At 45.4% G+C, this 22204-nt stretch overlaps 1 protein-coding gene across 1 annotated transcript in view; it reads right to left on the bottom strand.

The window, feature by feature from the left end:
- Nucleotides 1–21602, bottom strand: part of LOC132392412 (lysozyme C-like) — a 34619-nt gene extending 13017 nt beyond the window's left edge. Inside the window, exon 1 of the mRNA XM_059966236.1 lies at nt 21473–21602. Coding sequence (XP_059822219.1) covers nt 21473–21602 — 130 coding nt within the window. The remainder of the gene's footprint in view (nt 1–21472) is intronic.
- Between the last annotated feature and the right edge of the window lie 602 nt (nt 21603–22204).

Consider the following 22204-nt stretch of genomic DNA (forward strand, 5'->3'; position numbering starts at 1 on the left):
GATTAGGGTTGTGATGGTTGGTTCAGAGTGGTCACAGTGTTCCTGTACTGAGATGGTGATTAGGGTTGTGACTGTTGGTTCAGAGTGGTCACGGTGTTTCTGTACTGAGATGGTGATTAGGGTTGTGATGGTTGGTTCAGAGTTGTCACGGTGTTCCTGTACTGAGATGGTGATTAGGGTTGTGACTGTTGGTTCAGAGTGGTCACGGTGTTTCTGTACTGAGATGGTGATTAGGGTTGTGACAGTTGGTTCAGAGTGGTCACGGTGTTTCTGCACTGAGATGGTGATTAGGGTTGTGAGGGTTGGTTCAGATTGGTCAAAGTGTTTCTGTACTGAGATGGTGATTAGGGTTGTGACGGTTGGATCAGAGTGGTCACAGTGTTTCTGTATTGAGATGGTGATTAGGGTTGTGGTGATTGGTTCGGATTGGTCACGGTGTTTCTGTATTGAGATGGTGATTAGGGTTGTGTCTGTTGGTTCAGAGTGGTCAAGGTGTTTCTGTACTCAGATGCTGATTAGGGTTCTGACTGATCGTTCAGAGTGGTAATGGTGTTTCTGTACTGAGATGGTGATTTATGGTTGTGACGGTTGGTTCAGAGTAGTCACGGTGTTTCTGTACTGAGATGGTGATTAGGGTTGTGACTGTTGGTTCAGAGTGGTCACGGTGTTTCTGTACTGAGATGGTGATTAGGGTTGTGATGGTTGGTTCAGAGTGGTCACGGTGTTCCTGTACTGAGATGGTGATTAGGGTTGTGACTGTTGGTTCAGAGTGGTCACGGTGTTTCTGTACTGAGATGGTGATTAGGGTTGTGACAGTTGGTTCAGAGTGGTCACGGTGTTTCTGCACTGAGATGGTGATTAGGGTTGTGAGGGTTGGTTCAGATTGGTCAAAGTGTTTCTGTACTGAGATGGTGATTAGGGTTGTGACGGTTGGATCAGAGTGGTCACAGTGTTTCTGTATTGAGATGGTGATTAGGGTTGCGGTGGTTGGTTCGGATTGGTCACGGTGTTTCTGTATTGAGATGGTGATTAGGGTTGTGTCTGTTGGTTCAGAGTGGTCAAGGTGTTTCTGTACTCAGATGCTGATTAGGGTTCTGACTGATCGTTCAGAGTGGTAATGGTGTTTCTGTAATGAGATGGTGATTTATGGTTGTGACGGTTGGTTCAGAGTAGTCACAGTGTTTCTGTACTGAGATGGGGATTAGGGTTGTGACTGTTGGTTCAGAGTGGTCACAGTGTTTCTGTACTGAGATGGTGTTTAGGGTTGTGAAGCTTGGTTCAGAGAGATCACGGTGTTTCTGTACTGAGATGGTGATTAGGGTTATGATGGCTGGTTCAGAGTGGTCACAGTGTTTCTGTACAGATGGTGATTAGGGTTGTGACTGTTGGTTCAGAGTGGTCATGGTGTTTCTGTACTGAGATGGTGATTAGGGTTGTGACTGTTGGTTCAGAGTGATCACAGTGTTTCTATATTGAGATGGTGATTTAGGGTTGTGACGGTTGGTTCAGAGTGGTCACGGTGTTTCTGCATTGAGATGCTGATTAGAGTTGTGTCTGATCGTTCAGAGAGGTCACGATGTTTCTGTACTGAGAGGATGATTAGGGTTGTGACTGTTGGTTCAGAGTGGTCACAGTGTTTCTGTACTGAGATGGTGATTAGGGTTGTGACGGTTGGATCAGAGTGGTCACAGTGTTTCTGTACTGAGATGGTGATTAGGGTTGTGACGGTTGGATCAGAGTGGTCACAGTGTTTCTGTATTCAGATGGTGATTAGGGTTCTGATGGCTGGTTCAGATTGGTCACGGTGTTTCTGTACTGAGATGGTGATTAGGGTTGTGATGGTTGTTTCAGAGTGGTCAAGGTGTTTCTGTATTGAGATGGTGATTAGGGTTGTGATGGTTGTTTCAGAGTGGTCAAGGTGTTTCTGTATTGAGATGGTGATTAGGGTTGTGATGGTTGTTTCAGAGTGTGTGTTTCTGTACTGAGATGGTGATTTAGGGTCGTGACAGCTGGTTCAGTGTGGTCACGGTTTTTCTGTACTGAGATGGTGATTAGGGTTGTGATGGTTGGTTCAGAGTGGTCACGGTGTTTCTGTACTGAGATGATGATTATGGTTGTGACGGTTGGTTCACAGTGGTCCTCGTGTTTCTGTACTGAGATGATGATTAGGGTTGTGACAGTAGGTTCAGAGTGGTCACATTGTTTCTGTACTAAGATGGTGATATAGGGTTGTGACGGTTGCTTCAGAATGGTCACAGTGTTTCTGTACTGAGATGGTGATTAGGGTTGTGATGGTTGGTTCAGAGTGGTCACAGTGTTTCTGTACTGTGACAGTGATTAGGTCTGTGACAGTTGGTTCAGAGTGGTCACGGTGTTTCTGCATTGTGATGGTGATTAGGGTTGTGACGGTTTATTCAGACAGGTCGCGGTATTTCTGTACTGAGATGGTGATTAGGGTTGTGAGGGTTGGTTCAGATTGGTCAAAGTGTTTCTGTACTGAGATGGTGATTAGGGTTGTGACGGTTGGATCAGAGTGGTCACAGTGTTTCTGTATTGAGATGGTGTTTAGGGTTGTGAAGCTTGGTTCAGAGAGATCACGGTGTTTCTGTACTGAGATGGTGATTAGGGTTATGATGGCTGGTTCAGAGTGGTCACAGTGTTTCTGTACAGATGGTGATTAGGGTTGTGACTGTTGGTTCAGAGTGGTCATGGTGTTTCTGTACTGAGATGGTGATTAGGGTAGTGACTGTTGGTTCAGAGTGGTCACAGTGTTTCTGTACTGAGATGGTGATTAGGGTTGTGACGGTTGGATCAGAGTGGTCACAGTGTTTCTGTACTGAGATGGTGATTAGGGTTGTGAAGCTTGGTTCAGAGAGATCACGGTGTTTCTGTACTGAGATGGTGATTAGGGTTATAATGGCTGGTTCAGAGTGGTCACAGTGTTTCTGTACAGATGGTGATTAGGGTTGTGACTGTTGGTTCAGAGTGGTCATGGTGTTTCTGTACTGAGATGGTGATTAGGGTTGTGACTGTTGGTTCAGAGTGGTCACAGTGTTTCTGTACTGAGATGGTGATTAGGGTTGTGACGGTTGGATCAGAGTGGTCACAGTGTTTCTGTATTCAGATGGTGATTAGGGTTCTGATGGCTGGTTCAGATTGGTCACGGTGTTTCTGTACTGAGATGGTGATTAGGGTTGTGATGGTTGGTTCAGAGTGGTCACAGTGTTCCTGTACTGAGATGGTGATTAGGGTTGTGACTGTTGGTTCAGAGTGGTCACGGTGTTTCTGTACTGAGATGGTGATTAGGGTTGTGATGGTTGGTTCAGAGTGGTCACGGTGTTCCTGTACTGAGATGGTGATTAGGGTTGTGACTGTTGGTTCAGAGTGGTCACGGTGTTTCTGTACTGAGATGGTGATTAGGGTTGTGACAGTTGGTTCAGAGTGGTCACGGTGTTTCTGCACTGAGATGGTGATTAGGGTTGTGAGGGTTGGTTCAGATTGGTCAAAGTGTTTCTGTACTGAGATGGTGATTAGGGTTGTGACGGTTGGATCAGAGTGGTCACAGTGTTTCTGTATTGAGATGGTGATTAGGGTTGCGGTGGTTGGTTCGGATTGGTCACGGTGTTTCTGTATTGAGATGGTGATTAGGGTTGTGTCTGTTGGTTCAGAGTGGTCAAGGTGTTTCTGTACTCAGATGCTGATTAGGGTTCTGACTGATCGTTCAGAGTGGTAATGGTGTTTCTGTAATGAGATGGTGATTTATGGTTGTGACGGTTGGTTCAGAGTAGTCACAGTGTTTCTGTACTGAGATGGGGATTAGGGTTGTGACTGTTGGTTCAGAGTGGTCACAGTGTTTCTGTACTGAGATGGTGTTTAGGGTTGTGAAGCTTGGTTCAGAGAGATCACGGTGTTTCTGTACTGAGATGGTGATTAGGGTTATGATGGCTGGTTCAGAGTGGTCACAGTGTTTCTGTACAGATGGTGATTAGGGTTGTGACTGTTGGTTCAGAGTGGTCATGGTGTTTCTGTACTGAGATGGTGATTAGGGTTGTGACTGTTGGTTCAGAGTGATCACAGTGTTTCTATATTGAGATGGTGATTTAGGGTTGTGACGGTTGGTTCAGAGTGGTCACGGTGTTTCTGCATTGAGATGCTGATTAGAGTTGTGTCTGATCGTTCAGAGAGGTCACGATGTTTCTGTACTGAGAGGATGATTAGGGTTGTGACTGTTGGTTCAGAGTGGTCACAGTGTTTCTGTACTGAGATGGTGATTAGGGTTGTGACGGTTGGATCAGAGTGGTCACAGTGTTTCTGTACTGAGATGGTGATTAGGGTTGTGACGGTTGGATCAGAGTGGTCACAGTGTTTCTGTATTCAGATGGTGATTAGGGTTCTGATGGCTGGTTCAGATTGGTCACGGTGTTTCTGTACTGAGATGGTGATTAGGGTTGTGATGGTTGTTTCAGAGTGGTCAAGGTGTTTCTGTATTGAGATGGTGATTAGGGTTGTGATGGTTGTTTCAGAGTGGTCAAGGTGTTTCTGTATTGAGATGGTGATTAGGGTTGTGATGGTTGTTTCAGAGTGTGTGTTTCTGTACTGAGATGGTGATTTAGGGTCGTGACAGCTGGTTCAGTGTGGTCACGGTTTTTCTGTACTGAGATGGTGATTAGGGTTGTGATGGTTGGTTCAGAGTGGTCACGGTGTTTCTGTACTGAGATGATGATTATGGTTGTGACGGTTGGTTCACAGTGGTCCTCGTGTTTCTGTACTGAGATGATGATTAGGGTTGTGACAGTAGGTTCAGAGTGGTCACATTGTTTCTGTACTAAGATGGTGATATAGGGTTGTGACGGTTGCTTCAGAATGGTCACAGTGTTTCTGTACTGAGATGGTGATTAGGGTTGTGATGGTTGGTTCAGAGTGGTCACAGTGTTTCTGTACTGTGACAGTGATTAGGTCTGTGACAGTTGGTTCAGAGTGGTCACGGTGTTTCTGCATTGTGATGGTGATTAGGGTTGTGACGGTTTATTCAGACAGGTCGCGGTATTTCTGTACTGAGATGGTGATTAGGGTTGTGAGGGTTGGTTCAGATTGGTCAAAGTGTTTCTGTACTGAGATGGTGATTAGGGTTGTGACGGTTGGATCAGAGTGGTCACAGTGTTTCTGTATTGAGATGGTGTTTAGGGTTGTGAAGCTTGGTTCAGAGAGATCACGGTGTTTCTGTACTGAGATGGTGATTAGGGTTATGATGGCTGGTTCAGAGTGGTCACAGTGTTTCTGTACAGATGGTGATTAGGGTTGTGACTGTTGGTTCAGAGTGGTCATGGTGTTTCTGTACTGAGATGGTGATTAGGGTAGTGACTGTTGGTTCAGAGTGGTCACAGTGTTTCTGTACTGAGATGGTGATTAGGGTTGTGACGGTTGGATCAGAGTGGTCACAGTGTTTCTGTACTGAGATGGTGATTAGGGTTGTGAAGCTTGGTTCAGAGAGATCACGGTGTTTCTGTACTGAGATGGTGATTAGGGTTATAATGGCTGGTTCAGAGTGGTCACAGTGTTTCTGTACAGATGGTGATTAGGGTTGTGACTGTTGGTTCAGAGTGGTCATGGTGTTTCTGTACTGAGATGGTGATTAGGGTTGTGACTGTTGGTTCAGAGTGATCACAGTGTTTCTATATTGAGATGGTGATTTAGGGTTATGACGGTTGGTTCAGAGTGGTCACGGTGTTTCTGCATTAAGATGCTGATTGGAGTTGTGTCTGATCGTTCAGAGAGGTCACGGTGTTTCTGTACTGAGAGGATGATTAGGGTTGTGACTGTTCATTCAGAGTTGTCACGGTGTTTCTGTACTGAGATGGTGATTAGGGTAGTGACTGTTGGTTCAGAGTGGTCACAGTGTTTCTGTACTGAGATGGTGATTAGGGTTGTGACGGTTGGATCAGAGTGGTCACAGTGTTTCTGTACTGAGATGGTGATTAGGGTTGTGACGGTTGGATCAGAGTGGTCACAGTGTTTCTGTATTCAGATGGTGATTAGGGTTCTGATGGCTGGTTCAGATTGGTCACGGTGTTTCTGTACTGAGATGGTGATTAGGGTTGTGATGGTTGTTTCAGAGTGGTCAAGGTGTTTCTGTATTGAGATGGTGATTAGGGTTGTGATGGTTGTTTCAGAGTGGTCAAGGTGTTTCTGTATTGAGATGGTGATTCGGGTTGTGATGGTTGTTTCAGAGTGTGTGTTTCTGTACTGAGATGGTGATTTAGGGTCGTGACAGCTGGTTCAGTGTGGTCACGGTTTTTCTGTACTGAGATGGTGATTAGGGTTGTGATGGTTGGTTCAGAGTGGTCACGGTGTTTCTGCATTAAGATGCTGATTGGAGTTGTGTCTGATCGTTCAGAGAGGTCACGGTGTTTCTGTACTGAGAGGATGATTAGGGTTGTGACTGTTCATTCAGAGTTGTCACGGTGTTTCTGTACTGAGATGGTGATTAGGGTAGTGACTGTTGGTTCAGAGTGGTCACAGTGTTTCTGTACTGAGATGGTGATTAGGGTTGTGACGGTTGGATCAGAGTGGTCACAGTGTTTCTGTACTGAGATGGTGATTAGGGTTGTGACGGTTGGATCAGAGTGGTCACAGTGTTTCTGTATTCAGATGGTGATTAGGGTTCTGATGGCTGGTTCAGATTGGTCACGGTGTTTCTGTACTGAGATGGTGATTAGGGTTGTGATGGTTGTTTCAGAGTGGTCAAGGTGTTTCTGTATTGAGATGGTGATTAGGGTTGTGATGGTTGTTTCAGAGTGGTCAAGGTGTTTCTGTATTGAGATGGTGATTCGGGTTGTGATGGTTGTTTCAGAGTGTGTGTTTCTGTACTGAGATGGTGATTTAGGGTCGTGACAGCTGGTTCAGTGTGGTCACGGTTTTTCTGTACTGAGATGGTGATTAGGGTTGTGATGGTTGGTTCAGAGTGGTCACGGTGTTTCTGTACTGAGATGATGATTATGGTTGTGACGGTTGGTTCACAGTGGTCCTCGTGTTTCTGTACTGAGATGATGATTAGGGTTGTGACAGTAGGTTCAGAGTGGTCACATTGTTTCTGTACTAAGATGGTGATATAGGGTTGTGACGGTTGCTTCAGAATGGTCACAGTGTTTCTGTACTGAGATGGTGATTAGGGTTGTGATGGTTGGTTCAGAGTGGTCACAGTGTTTCTGTACTGTGACAGTGATTAGGTCTGTGACAGTTGGTTCAGAGTGGTCACGGTGTTTCCGCATTGAGATGCTGTTTAGTGTTGTGTCTGATCGTTCAGAGTGGTCACGGTGTTTCTGTACTGAGATGGTGATTAGGGTTGTGATGGTTGTTTCAGAGTGGTCACTGTGTTTCTGCACTGAGATGGTGATTAGGGTTGTGATGGTTGGTTCAGAGTGGTCACAGTGTTTCTGTACTGAAATGGTGTTTAGGGTTGTGAAGCTTGGTTCAGAGAGATCATGGTGCTTCTGTACTGAGATGGTGATTAGGGTTATGATGGCTGGTTCAGAGTGGTCACAGTGTTTCTGTACAGATGGTGATTAGGGTTGAGACTGTTGGTTCAGAGTGATCACAGTGTTTCTATATTGAGATGGTGATTTAGGGTTGTGACGGTTGGTTCAGAGTGGTCACGGTGTTTCTGCATTGAGATGCTGATTAGAGTTGTGTCTGATCGTTCAGAGAGGTCACGATGTTTCTGTACTGAGAGGATGATTAGGGTTGTGACTGTTGGTTCAGAGTGGTCACAGTGTTTCTGTACTGAGATGGTGATTAGGGTTGTGACGGTTGGATCAGAGTGGTCACAGTGTTTCTGTACAGATGGTGATTAGGGTTGTGACTGTTGGTTCAGAGTGGTCATGGTGTTTCTGTACTGAGATGGTGATTAGGGTTGTGACTGTTGGTTCAGAGTGATCACAGTGTTTCTATATTGAGATGGTGATTTAGGGTTATGACGGTTGGTTCAGAGTGGTCACGGTGTTTCTGCATTAAGATGCTGATTGGAGTTGTGTCTGATCGTTCAGAGAGGTCACGGTGTTTCTGTACTGAGAGGATGATTAGGGTTGTGACTGTTCATTCAGAGTTGTCACGGTGTTTCTGTACTGAGATGGTGATTAGGGTAGTGACTGTTGGTTCAGAGTGGTCACAGTGTTTCTGTACTGAGATGGTGATTAGGGTTGTGACGGTTGGATCAGAGTGGTCACAGTGTTTCTGTACTGAGATGGTGATTAGGGTTGTGACGGTTGGATCAGAGTGGTCACAGTGTTTCTGTATTCAGATGGTGATTAGGGTTCTGATGGCTGGTTCAGATTGGTCACGGTGTTTCTGTACTGAGATGGTGATTAGGGTTGTGATGGTTGTTTCAGAGTGGTCAAGGTGTTTCTGTATTGAGATGGTGATTAGGGTTGTGATGGTTGTTTCAGAGTGGTCAAGGTGTTTCTGTATTGAGATGGTGATTCGGGTTGTGATGGTTGTTTCAGAGTGTGTGTTTCTGTACTGAGATGGTGATTTAGGGTCGTGACAGCTGGTTCAGTGTGGTCACGGTTTTTCTGTACTGAGATGGTGATTAGGGTTGTGATGGTTGGTTCAGAGTGGTCACGGTGTTTCTGTACTGAGATGATGATTATGGTTGTGACGGTTGGTTCACAGTGGTCCTCGTGTTTCTGTACTGAGATGATGATTAGGGTTGTGACAGTAGGTTCAGAGTGGTCACATTGTTTCTGTACTAAGATGGTGATATAGGGTTGTGACGGTTGCTTCAGAATGGTCACAGTGTTTCTGTACTGAGATGGTGATTAGGGTTGTGATGGTTGGTTCAGAGTGGTCACAGTGTTTCTGTACTGTGACAGTGATTAGGTCTGTGACAGTTGGTTCAGAGTGGTCACGGTGTTTCCGCATTGAGATGCTGTTTAGTGTTGTGTCTGATCGTTCAGAGTGGTCACGGTGTTTCTGTACTGAGATGGTGATTAGGGTTCTGATGGTTGTTTCAGAGTGGTCACTGTGTTTCTGCACTGAGATGGTGATTAGGGTTGTGATGGTTGGTTCAGAGTGGTCACAGTGTTTCTGTACTGAAATGGTGTTTAGGGTTGTGAAGCTTGGTTCAGAGAGATCATGGTGCTTCTGTACTGAGATGGTGATTAGGGTTATGATGGCTGGTTCAGAGTGGTCACAGTGTTTCTGTACAGATGGTGATTAGGGTTGAGACTGTTGGTTCAGAGTGATCACAGTGTTTCTATATTGAGATGGTGATTTAGGGTTGTGACGGTTGGTTCAGAGTGGTCACGGTGTTTCTGCATTGAGATGCTGATTAGAGTTGTGTCTGATCGTTCAGAGAGGTCACGATGTTTCTGTACTGAGAGGATGATTAGGGTTGTGACTGTTGGTTCAGAGTGGTCACAGTGTTTCTGTACTGAGATGGTGATTAGGGTTGTGACGGTTGGATCAGAGTGGTCACAGTGTTTCTGTATTCAGATGGTGATTAGGGTTCTGATGGTTGGTTCAGATTGGTCACGGTGTTTCTGTACTGAGATGGTGATTAGGGTTGTGATGGTTGTTTCAGAGTGGTCAAGGTGTTTCTGTATTGAGATGGTGATTAGGGTTGTGATGGTTGTTTCAGAGTGGTCAAGGTGTTTCTGTATTGAGATGGTGATTAGGGTTGTGATGGTTGTTTCAGAGTGTGTGTTTCTGTACTGAGATGGTGATTTAGGGTCGTGACAGCTGGTTCAGTGTGGTCACGGTTTTTCTGTACTGAGATGGTGATTAGGGTTGTGATGGTTGGTTCAGAGTGGTCACGGTGTTTCTGTACTGAGATGATGATTATGCTTGTGACGGTTGGTTCACAGTGGTCCTCGTGTTTCTGTACTGAGATGATGATTAGGGTTGTGACAGTAGGTTCAGAGTGGTCACATTGTTTCTGTACTAAGATGGTGATATAGGGTTGTGACGATTGCTTCAGAATGGTCACAGTGTTTCTGTACTGAGATGGTGATTAGGGTTGTGATGGTTGGTTCAGAGTGGTCACAGTGTTTCTGTACTGTGACAGTGATTAGGTCTGTGACAGTTGGTTCAGAGTGGTCACGGTGTTTCTGCATTGAGATGCTGTTTAGTGTTGTGTCTGATCGTTCAGAGTGGTCACGGTGTTTCTGTACTGAGATGGTGATTAGGGTTGTGATGGTTGTTTCAGAGTGGTCACTGTGTTTCTGCACTGAGATGGTGATTAGGGTTGTGATGGTTGGTTCAGAGTGGTCACAGTGTTTCTGTACTGAGATGGTGTTTAGGGTTGTGAAGCTTGGTTCAGAGAGATCACGGTGTTTCTGTACTGAGATGGTGATTAGGGTTATGATGGCTGGTTCAGAGTGGTCACAGTGTTTCTGTACAGATGGTGATTAGGGTTGTGACTGTTGGTTCAGAGTGGTCATGGTGTTTCTGTACTGAGATGGTGATTAGGGTTGTGACTGTTGGTTCAGAGTGATCACAGTGTTTCTATATTGAGATGGTGATTTAGGGTTGTGACGGTTGGTTCAGAGTGGTCACGGTGTTTCTGCATTGAGATGCTGATTAGAGTTGTGTCTGATCGTTCAGAGATGTCACGGTGTTTCTGTACTGAGAGGATGATTAGGGTTGTGACTGTTCGTTCAGAGTTGTCACGGTGTTTCTGTAGTGAGATGGTGATTAGGGTAGTGACTGTTGGTTCAGAGTGGTCACAGTGTTTCTGTACTGAGATGGTGATTAGGGTTGTGACGGTTGGATCAGAGTGGTCACAGTGTTTCTGTACTGAGATGGTGATTAGGGTTGTGACGGTTGGATCAGAGTGGTCACAGTGTTTCTGTATTCAGATGGTGATTAGGGTTCTGATGGCTGGTTCAGATTGGTCACGGTGTTTCTGTACTGAGATGGTGATTAGGGTTGTGATGGTTGTTTCAGAGTGGTCAAGGTGTTTCTGTATTGAGATGGTGATTAGGGTTGTGATGGTTGTTTCAGAGTGGTCAAGGTGTTTCTGTATTGAGATGGTGATTAGGGTTGTGATGGTTGTTTCAGAGTGTGTGTTTCTGTACTGAGATGGTGATTTAGGGTCGTGACAGCTGGTTCAGTGTGGTCACGGTTTTTCTGTACTGAGATGGTGATTAGGGTTGTGATGGTTGGTTCAGAGTGGTCACGGTGTTTCTGTACTGAGATGATGATTATGGTTGTGACGGTTGGTTCACAGTGGTCCTCGTGTTTCTGTACTGAGATGATGATTAGGGTTGTGACAGTAGGTTCAGAGTGGTCACATTGTTTCTGTACTAAGATGGTGATATAGGGTTGTGACGGTTGCTTCAGAATGGTCACAGTGTTTCTGTACTGAGATGGTGATTAGGGTTGTGATGGTTGGTTCAGAGTGGTCACAGTGTTTCTGTACTGTGACAGTGATTAGGTCTGTGACAGTTGGTTCAGAGTGGTCACGGTGTTTCTGTACTGAGATGGTGATTAGGGTTGTGATGGTTGTTTCAGAGTGGTCACTGTGTTTCTGCACTGAGATGGTGATTAGGGTTGTGATGGTTGGTTCAGAGTGGTCACGGTGTTCCTGTACTGAGATGGTGATTAGGGTTGTGACAGTTGGTTCAGAGTGGTCACGGTGTTTCTGCACTGAGATGGTGATTAGGGTTGTGACGGTTTATTCAGACAGGTCGCGGTATTTCTGTACTGAGATGGTGATTAGGGTTGTGAGGGTTGGTTCAGATTGGTCAAAGTGTTTCTGTACTGAGATGGTGATTAGGGTTGTGACGGTTGGATCAGAGTGGTCACAGTGTTTCTGTATTGAGATGGTGATTAGGGTTGTGATGGTTGGTTCGGATTGGTCACGGTGTTTCTGTATTGAGATGGTGTTTAGGGTTGTGAAGCTTGGTTCAGAGAGATCACGGTGTTTCTGTACTGAGATGGTGATTAGGGTTATGATGGCTGGTTCAGAGTGGTCACAGTGTTTCTGTACAGATGGTGATTAGGGTTGTGACTGTTGGTTCACAGTGGTCATGGTGTTTCTGTACTGAGATGGTGATTAGGGTTGTGACTGTTGGTTCAGAGTGATCACAGTGTTTCTATATTGAGATGGTGATTTAGGGTTGTGACGGTTGGTTCAGAGTGGTCACGGTGTTTCTGTATTGAGATGCTGATTAGAGTTGTGTCTGATCGTTCAGAGAGGTCACGGTGTTTCTCTACTGAGAGGATGATTAGGGTTGTGACTGTTCGTTCAGAGTTGTCACGGTGTTTCTGTACTGAGATGGTGATTAGGGTAGTGACTGTTGGTTCAGAGTGGTCACGGTGTTTCTGCATTGAGATGCTGATTAGAGTTGTGTCTGATCGTTCAGAGTGGTCATGGTGTTTCTGTACTGAGATGGTGATTAGGGTTGTGACAGTTGGTTCAGAGTGATCACAGTGTTTCTATATTGAGATGGTGATTTAGGGTTGTGACGGTTGGTTCAGAGTGGTCACGGTGTTTCTGCATTGAGATGCTGATTAGAGTTGTGTCTGATCGTTCAGAGAGGTCACGGTGTTTCTGTACTGAGGGGATGATTACGGTTGTGACTGTTCGTTCAGAGTTGTCACGGTGTTTCTGTACTGAGATGGTGATTAAGGTAGTGACTGTTGGTTCAGAGTGGTCACAGTGTTTCTGTACTGAGATGGTGATTAGGGTTGTGACGGTTGGATCAGAGTGGTCACAGTGTTTCTGTACTGAGATGGTGATTAGGGTTGTGACGGTTGAATCAGAGTGGTCACAGTGTTTCTGTATTCAGATGGTGATTAGGGTTCTGATGGCTGGTTCAGATTGGTCACGGTGTTTCTGTACTGAGATGGTGATTAGGGTTGTGATGGTTGTTTCAGAGTGGTCAAGGTGTTTCTGTATTGAGATGGTGATTAGGGTTGTGATGGTTGTTTCAGAGTGGTCAAGGTGTTTCTGTATTGAGATGGTGATTAGGGTTGTGATGGTTGTTTCAGAGTGTGTGTTTCTGTACTGAGATGGTGATTTAGGGTCGTGACAGCTGGTTCAGTGTGGTCACGGTTTTTCTGTACTGAGATGGTGATTAGGGTTGTGACTGTTGGTTCAGAGTGATCACAGTGTTTCTATATTGAGATGGTGATTTAGGGTTGTGACGGTTGGTTCAGAGTGGTCACAGTGTTTCTGCATTGAGATGCTGATTAGAGTTGTGTCTGATCGTTCAGAGAGGTCACGGTGTTTCTGTACTGAGATGGTGATTAGGGTTGTGATAGTTGGTTCAGAGTGGTCACGGGGTTTCTGTACTGAGAGGATGATTAGGGTTGTGACTGTTGGATCAGAGTGGTCACAGTGTTTCTGTATTCAGATGGTGATTAGGGTTGTGACGGTTGGTTCAGAGTGGTCACGGTGTTTCTGTACTGAGATGGTGATTAGGGTTGTGACGGTTGGATCAGAGTGGTCACAGTGTTTCTGTATTCAGATGGTGATTAGGGTTCTGATGGTTGGTTCAGATTGGTCACGGTGTTTCTGTACTGAGATGGTGATTAGGGTTGTGATGGTTGTTTCAGAGTGGTCAAGGTGTTTCTGTATTGAGATGGTGATTAGGGTTGTGATGGTTGTTTCAGAGTGGTCAAGGTGTTTCTGTATTGAGATGGTGATTAGGGTTGTGATGGTTGTTTCAGAGTGTGTGTTTCTGTACTGAGATGGTGATTTAGGGTCGTGACAGCTGGTTCAGTGTGGTCACGGTTTTTCTGTACTGAGATGGTGATTAGGGTTGTGACAGTTGGTTCAGAGTGGTCACGGTGTTTCTGCACTGAGATGGTGATTAGGGTTGTGACGGTTTATTCAGACTGGTCGCGGTATTTCTGTACTGAGATGGTGATTAGGGTTGTGAGGGTTGGTTCAGATTGGTCAAAGTGTTTCTGTACTGAGATGGTGATTAGGGTTGTGACGGTTGGATCAGAGTGGTCACAGTGTTTCTGTATTGAGATGGTGATTAGGGTTGTGATGGTAGGTTCGGATTGGTCACGGTGTTTCTGTATTGAGATGGTGATTAGGGTTGTGTCTGTTGGTTCAGAGTGGTCAAGGTGTTTCTGTACTCAGATGCTGATTAGAGTTGTGTCTGTTGGTTCAGAGTGGTCACGGTGTTTCTGTACTGAGATGGTGATTAGGGTTGTGACTGTTGGTTCAGAGTTGTCACTGTGTTTCTCTACTGAGATGGTGATGAGGGTTGTGACGGTTGGTTCAGAGTGGTCACAGTGTTTCTGTATTGAGATGGTGATTAGGGTTGTGACTGTTGGTTCAGAGTTGTCACTGTGTTTCTGTACTGAGATGTTGATTAGGTTTGTGTCTGTTGGTTCAGAGTGTTCTCTATGTTTCTGTACAGATGGTGACTAGGATTGTGACAGTTGATTCAGAGTGGTCAAGGTGTTTCTGCACTGAGAGGATGATTAGGGTTGTGACAGTTCGTTCAGAGTGGTCACGGTGTTTCTGTACTGAGATGGTGAATAGGGTAGTGACTGTTGGTTCAGAGTGGTCACAGTGTTTCTGTACTGAGATGGTGATTAGGGTTGCGATGGTTGGTTCAGAGTGGTCACAGTGTTTCTGTACTGAGATGGTGATTAGGGTTGTGACAGTTGGTTCAGAGTGGTCACGGTGTTTCTGTACTGAGATGGTGATTAGAGTTCTGACTGATCGTTCAGAGTGGTAATGGTGTTTCTGTAATGAGATGGTAATTTATGGTTGTGACGGTTGGTTCAGAGTAGTCACGGTGTTTCTGTACTGAGATGGTGATTAGGGTTCTGACTGATCGTTCAGAGTGGTAATGGTGTTTCTGTAATGAGATGGTGATTTATGGTTGTGACGGTTGGTTCAGAGTAGTCACGGTGTTTCTGTACTGAGATGGTGATTAGGGTTTTGAGGGTTGGTTCAGAGTGGTCACAGTGTTTCTGTACTGAGATGGTGTTTAGGGTTGTGACGCTTGGTTCAGAGAGATCACGGTGTTTCTGTACTGAGATGGTGATTAGGGTTATGATGGCTGGTTCAGAGTGGTCACAGTGTTTCTGTACAGATGGTGATTAGGGTTGTGACTGTTGGTTCAGAGTGGTCATGGTGTTTCTGTACTGAGATGGTGATTAGTGTTGTGACTGTTGGTTCAGAGTGATCACAGTGTTTCTATATTGAGATGGTGATTTATGGTTGTGACGGTTGGTTCAGAGTGGTCACGGTGTTTCTGCACTGAGATGCTGATTAGAGTTGTGTCTGATCGTTCAGAGAGGTCACAGTGTTTCTGTACTGAGATGGTGATTAGGGTTGTGACTGTTGGTTCAGAGTGGTCACAGTGTTTCTGTTCTGAGATGGTGATTAGTGTTGTGACAGTTGGTTCAGAGCGGTCACGGTGTTTCTGTACTGAGAGGATGATTAGGGTTGTGACTGTTCGTTCAGAGTTGTCACGGTGTTTCTGTACTGAGATGGTGATTTGGGTAGTGACTGTTCGTTCAGAGTTGTCACGGTGTTTCTGTACTGAGATGGTGATTAGGGTAGTGACTGTTGGTTCAGAGTGGTCACTGTGTTTCTGTACTGAGATGGTGATTAGGGTTGTGACGGTTGGTTCAGAGTGGTCACGGTGTTTCTGTACTGAGATGGTGATTAGGGTTGTGATCGTTGTTTCAGAGTGGTCACGGTGTTTCTGTACAGAGATGGTGATTGGGGTTGTGACAGTTGGTTCAGAGTGTTCACAGTTTTTCCGTTCGGAGATGGTGATTAGTGTTGTGACAGTTGGTTCAGAGTGGTAACGGTGTTTCTGTACTGAGATGGTGATTAGGGTTGTGATGGTTGGTTCAGAGTTGTCACGGTGTTTCTGTACTGAGATGATGATTATGGTTGTGACGGTTGGTTCACAGTGATCACATTGTTTCTGTACTAAGATGGTGATTAGGGTTGTGATGGTTGGTTCAGAGTGGTCACAGTGTTTCTTTACTGTGACAGTGATTAGGTCTGTGACAGTTGGTTCAGAGTGGTCACGGTGTTTCTGCATTGAGATGCTGTTTAGTGTTGTGTCTGATCGTTCAGAGTGTTCACAGTGTTTCCGTTCAGAGATGGTGATTAGGGTTGTGACGGTTTGGTTCAGAGTAGTCACAGTGATTCTGTACTGAGATGATGATTAGGGTTGTGACGGTTTGTTCAGAGTGGTCCCGGTGTTTCTGTTCTGAGATGATGATTATGGTTGTGATGGTTGGTTCACAGTGGTCCCCATGTTTCTGTACAGAGATGGTGATTAGGGTTGTGACAGTTGGTTCAGAGTGTTCACAGTGTTTCCTTTCTGAGATGTTGATTAGTGTTGTGACAGTTGGTTCAGAGTGGTCAAGGTGTTTCTTTACTGAGATGGTGAGTAGGGTTGTGACTGTTGGTTCAGAGAGGTCACAGAGTTTCTGTACTGAGATGGTGATTAGTGTTGTGACAGTTGATTCAGAGTGGTCACAGTGTTTCTGTACTGACATGGTGATTAGTGTTGTGACGGTTGGTTCAGATTGGTCACGGTGTTTCTGTACTGAGATGGTGATTACGGTTGTGACTGTTGCTTCAGAGTGGTCACAGTGTTTCTATACTGAGATGGTGATTAGGGTTGTGACAGCTGGTTCAGTGTGGTCACGGTTTTTCTGTACTGAGATGGTGATTAGGGTTGTGACAGTTGGTTCAGAGTAGTCACGGTGTTTCTGCACTGAGATGGTGATTAGGGTTGTGACGGTTTATTCAGACTGGTCGCGGTATTTCTGTACTGAGATGGTGATTAGGGTTGTGAGGGTTGGTTCAGATTGGTCAAAGTGTTTCTGTACTGAGATGGTGATTAGGGTTGTGACGGTTGGATCAGAGTGGTCACAGTGTTTCTGTATTGAGATGGTGATTAGGGTTGTGATGGTAGGTTCGGATTGGTCACGGTGTTTCTGTATTGAGATGGTGATTAGGGTTGTGTCTGTTGGTTCAGAGTGGTCAAGGTGTTTCTGTACTCAGATGCTGATTAGAGTTGTGTCTGTTGGTTCAGAGTGGTCACGGTGTTTCTGTACTGAGATGGTGATTAGGGTTGTGACTGTTGGTTCAGAGTTGTCACTGTGTTTCTCTACTGAGATGGTGATGAGGGTTGTGACGGTTGGTTCAGAGTGGTCACAGTGTTTCTGTATTGAGATGGTGATTAGGGTTGTGACTGTTGGTTCAGAGTTGTCACTGTGTTTCTGTACTGAGATGTTGATTAGGTTTGTGTCTGTTGGTTCAGAGTGTTCTCTATGTTTCTGTACAGATGGTGACTAGGATTGTGACAGTTGATTCAGAGTGGTCAAGGTGTTTCTGCACTGAGAGGATGATTAGGGTTGTGACAGTTCGTTCAGAGTGGTCACGGTGTTTCTGTACTGAGATGGTGAATAGGGTAGTGACTGTTGGTTCAGAGTGGTCACAGTGTTTCTGTACTGAGATGGTGATTAGGGTTGCGATGGTTGGTTCAGAGTGGTCACAGTGTTTCTGTACTGAGATGGTGATTAGGGTTGTGACAGTTGGTTCAGAGTGGTCACGGTGTTTCTGTACTGAGATGGTGATTAGGGTTCTGACTGATCGTTCAGAGTGGTAATGGTGTTTCTGTAATGAGATGGTGATTTATGGTTGTGACGGTTGGTTCAGAGTAGTCACGGTGTTTCTGTACTGAGATGGTGATTAGGGTTTTGAGGGTTGGTTCAGAGTGGTCACAGTGTTTCTGTACTGAGATGGTGTTTAGGGTTGTGACGCTTGGTTCAGAGAGATCACGGTGTTTCTGTACTGAGATGGTGATTAGGGTTATGATGGCTGGTTCAGAGTGGTCACAGTGTTTCTGTACAGATGGTGATTAGGGTTGTGACTGTTGGTTCAGAGTGGTCATGGTGTTTCTGTACTGAGATGGTGATTAGTGTTGTGACTGTTGGTTCAGAGTGATCACAGTGTTTCTATATTGAGATGGTGATTTATGGTTGTGACGGTTGGTTCAGAGTGGTCATGGTGTTTCTGTACTGAGATGGTGATTAGTGTTGTGACTGTTCGTTCAGAGAGGTCACAGTGTTTCTGTACTGAGATGGTGATTAGGGTTGTGACTGTTGGTTCAGAGTGGTCACAGTGTTTCTGTACTGAGATGGTGATTAGTGTTGTGACAGTTGGTTCAGAGCGGTCACGGTGTTTCTGTACTGAGAGGATGATTAGGGTTGTGACTGTTCGTTCAGAGTTGTCACGGTGTTTCTGTACTGAGATGGTGATTAGGGTAGTGACTGTTCGTTCAGAGTTGTCACGGTGTTTCTGTACTGAGATGGTGATTAGGGTAGTGACTGTTGGTTCAGAGTGGTCACTGTGTTTCTGTACTGAGATGGTGATTAGGGTTGTGACGGTTGGTTCAGAGTGGTCACGGTGTTTCTGTACTGAGATGGTGATTAGGGTTGTGATCGTTGTTTCAGAGTGGTCACGGTGTTTCTGTACAGAGATGGTGATTGGGGTTGTGACAGTTGGTTCAGAGTGTTCACAGTTTTTCCGTTCGGAGATGGTGATTAGTGTTGTGACAGTTGGTTCAGAGTGGTAACGGTGTTTCTGTACTGAGATGGTGATTAGGGTTGTGATGGTTGGTTCAGAGTGGTCACGGTGTTTCTGTACTGAGATGATGATTATGGTTGTGACGGTTGGTTCACAGTGATCACATTGTTTCTGTACTAAGATGGTGATTAGGGTTGTGATGGTTGGTTCAGAGTGGTCACAGTGTTTCTTTACTGTGACAGTGATTAGGTCTGTGACAGTTGGTTCAGAGTGGTCACGGTGTTTCTGCATTGAGATGCTGTTTAGTGTTGTGTCTGATCGTTCAGAGTGTTCACAGTGTTTCCGTTCAGAGATGGTGATTAGGGTTGTGACGGTTTGGTTCAGAGTAGTCACAGTGATTCTGTACTGAGATGATGATTAGGGTTGTGACGGTTTGTTCAGAGTGGTCCCGGTGTTTCTGTTCTGAGATGATGATTATGGTTGTGATGGTTGGTTCACAGTGGTCCCCATGTTTCTGTACAGAGATGGTGATTAGGGTTGTGACAGTTGGTTCAGAGTGTTCACAGTGTTTCCTTTCTGAGATGTTGATTAGTGTTGTGACAGTTGGTTCAGAGTGGTCAAGGTGTTTCTTTACTGAGATGGTGAGTAGGGTTGTGACTGTTGGTTCAGAGAGGTCACAGAGTTTCTGTACTGAGATGGTGATTAGTGTTGTGACAGTTGATTCAGAGTGGTCACAGTGTTTCTGTACTGACATGGTGATTAGGGTTGTGACGGTTGGTTCAGATTGGTCACGGTGTTTCTGTACTGAGATGGTGATTACGGTTGTGACTGTTGCTTCAGAGTGGTCACAGTGTTTCTATACTGAGATGGTGATTAGGGTTGTGTCTGATCGTTCAGAGTGGTCACAGTGTTTCTGTACTGAGTTGGTGATTAGGGTTGTGTCTAATCGTTCAGAGTGGTCACAGTGTTTCTGTACTGAGATGGTGATTAGGGTTGTGTCTGATCGTTCAGAGTGGTCACAGTGTTTCTGTACTGAGTTGGTGATTACGGTTGTGACTGTTGGTTCAGAGTGGTCACGGTGTTTCTCTACTGAGATGTTGATTAGGGTTGTGTCTGTTCGTTCAGAGTGGTCACGGTGTTTCTGTACTGAGATGGTGATTAGGGTTGTGTCTAATCGTTCAGAGTGGTCACAGTGTTTCTGTAATTAGGCAGTGATTAGGATCGTGATGGTTGGTTCAAGACCCAAATGGTTGAAGGGACATTTCTGTTCCTTCACCTGATGGTGGGGGAGTTCAGGCTTTTGTTACTCTACCCAGTGGCAGCTGCAAGAGGGTGTCATACTTGGAAGTGGGGTATTTGATTATGTGTGTTTAAAGACTAATAGTACGAAGGAATTGGAAACAGGGAGTAGGAAGGGTCTGTCATCAGTTGAGCTAATATGCACTGCTCTTCTTGTTCCGATGATAACAGACATTCCATTCAAATCTTTAGATGAGAGTTAACCAATCATTGTGTCATTGAACACGACAGCACTGAAACAGGACCTGCAGCCCATCTCGTCCAAGCTAAACTTATATGCTGCTTTTTCCCCTCGACTTGCGCCCGGACCCTACCCTTCTGTACCCTCCCATCCACGTACCTGTCCAAATTTCTCTTAAATGTTCAAATTGACCCCATATCCACCACTTGCTCTGGCAGCATGTTCAACACTGTAACCCACTCCCTGTTTAAAGAAGCTACAACTCATATTCCCCTTAAACAGTTCACCTTTCAACCTTAAACCATGGCTACTGTTCTATGCCCTCCAGTTTGACATTTCCTGTCTGTGATGAAGACACAGGGCATATTTAATCCAGTACAGCTCAGAAACAGTCTCTTTTACTCCCAATAATGAGCCAAAACAAGTAAATTAGTAATCAAATGCACAATTAAACATCACTTCTGCACACGTCATCTACATATACTTCATTCTCTGCCGATTTCTGCATTTATCTAGAGCGGTGCTGGCAAAGGGCTAGTAGCATTATAAAAGACCCCACCCACCCCGTTTATGGATTGTTTGTCCCACCCCCATCAGGGAGGAGACCACGTAGCATCCACTCCAGGACCACCAGACTCAAAACCTGTAACATTCCCCAAGCAGTAAGGCTGATCACCAACTCCAACCAGGAGTTGAGCATCTTGAATCTCAGCATTCTGAGACAGATCCTATCCATGTTTTGAGTTGAAACATCGAGAATTCCCTCCCTTCCCACAGATGTTGCTCGGCCTGCTGAGTTCCTCCAGCAGATTGTTTGCTGCTCTGAATTCCAGACTCAGCACTCTCTGGTGTCTGGAACTGTGCCTGTGCCTGCTTCTGATACTCATTTTTATGTACCCTTTGATTTCATTCTTTCCCTTTTCCCCATCTAGAATGGACTCAGTTGATCACAATCTGCAACTCAATAGTAAAATCCCACGAGAAGATCACCGGGGTCTCCTTCCCTGCTATTTCTGACATTTGCTGGGAGTGTTTCAGACGAAGGACCTGAAGCATTGTTGAGGATTTATCAGCCATCGCACAATCTCTTTGACACACCACCTTCGGGAAGGAGGTACAGGGGCATCAGGACTAGGACTGACAAGGTGGGAATGGCTTCTTCCCTCAGGCAGAGAGACTCAGACAGTGAGCTGTTTGCCTGTGCAATTCACATGCATTTTGAATTATATTTGATTAACTTATTTATGTGCCGTGTGTGATATATGTTTTGCAGGTGGACAGTGTAGGAACGGTGTTTAATTTGGTTGCTATATCTACAGTCCAATGACAGTAAACTTGAACGTGACAACTGGACCTACTGCGAAGACCGCCATCACAGTGCTGCAGACTCACTGAGGTGTAAAGGAATCAGTGGCAAGGTTCGAGACCAGGTTATGGACCCGTCAGTAAGGGAAGATGAGACTCACAGTCTTCCAGCCTGTAGCCTTGATATCCATCCAGGCCATGGCTTCTTAACTCACGGGCCAGCTCACACTTCTCATAGGTTCGCGGACTTATGACTGTGAGCAAGGCAGAGAGAAGAAACAGAGTCTTCATCGTGTTGGTAATTATGCTACAGTGCTGTCCGCTTAGTATACAACCACCTCCTTTCACCTCTGATCCAAAATTAGATTCTGGAACAAAGAAAAGAGAAACCATTTTAGTAGGACTGAATGATAACGACGTAGGTGTGGAGACAGGTTCGTCAAGCATCTTCATTCCATCCAGGATTTCCCGGTGGCCAACTATTTTAATTCCTATCCCCATTCCCGTTCCAACATGTCAGTCAATGGCCTTCTCTTCTGCCACTCTCAGGGTGGAGGAGCAACACCGCGTATTTCACCTCGGTAGCTTCCAACTTGATGGCATGAACATCACTGTCTCCCGCTGGTGATTTATTCCCCCTCCCCCTTCAGTCTTCTTCATTTTCCCACTCTGGCCTCTTAGCTCTTCTCGCCTGCCTATCACCTCCTTCAGATGCCCTTCCTCCTTCCATGGCCGACTCTCCTTTCCTATCAGCTTCCTTCTGCTTCAGCCCTTTAGCTTTTCCATCTACCATCCCCCAGCTTCTCACTTCATATCCCCTTCCTCCACCCACCTGGCTTCACCTAACACCTTCTAGTTGTGCTCCTTTTCCTCTCCCCACCTTCTTAGTTTAG

Source organism: Hypanus sabinus, chromosome 4, assembly GCF_030144855.1.
Source record: "Hypanus sabinus isolate sHypSab1 chromosome 4, sHypSab1.hap1, whole genome shotgun sequence".
NCBI lineage: Eukaryota > Metazoa > Chordata > Chondrichthyes > Myliobatiformes > Dasyatidae > Hypanus > Hypanus sabinus.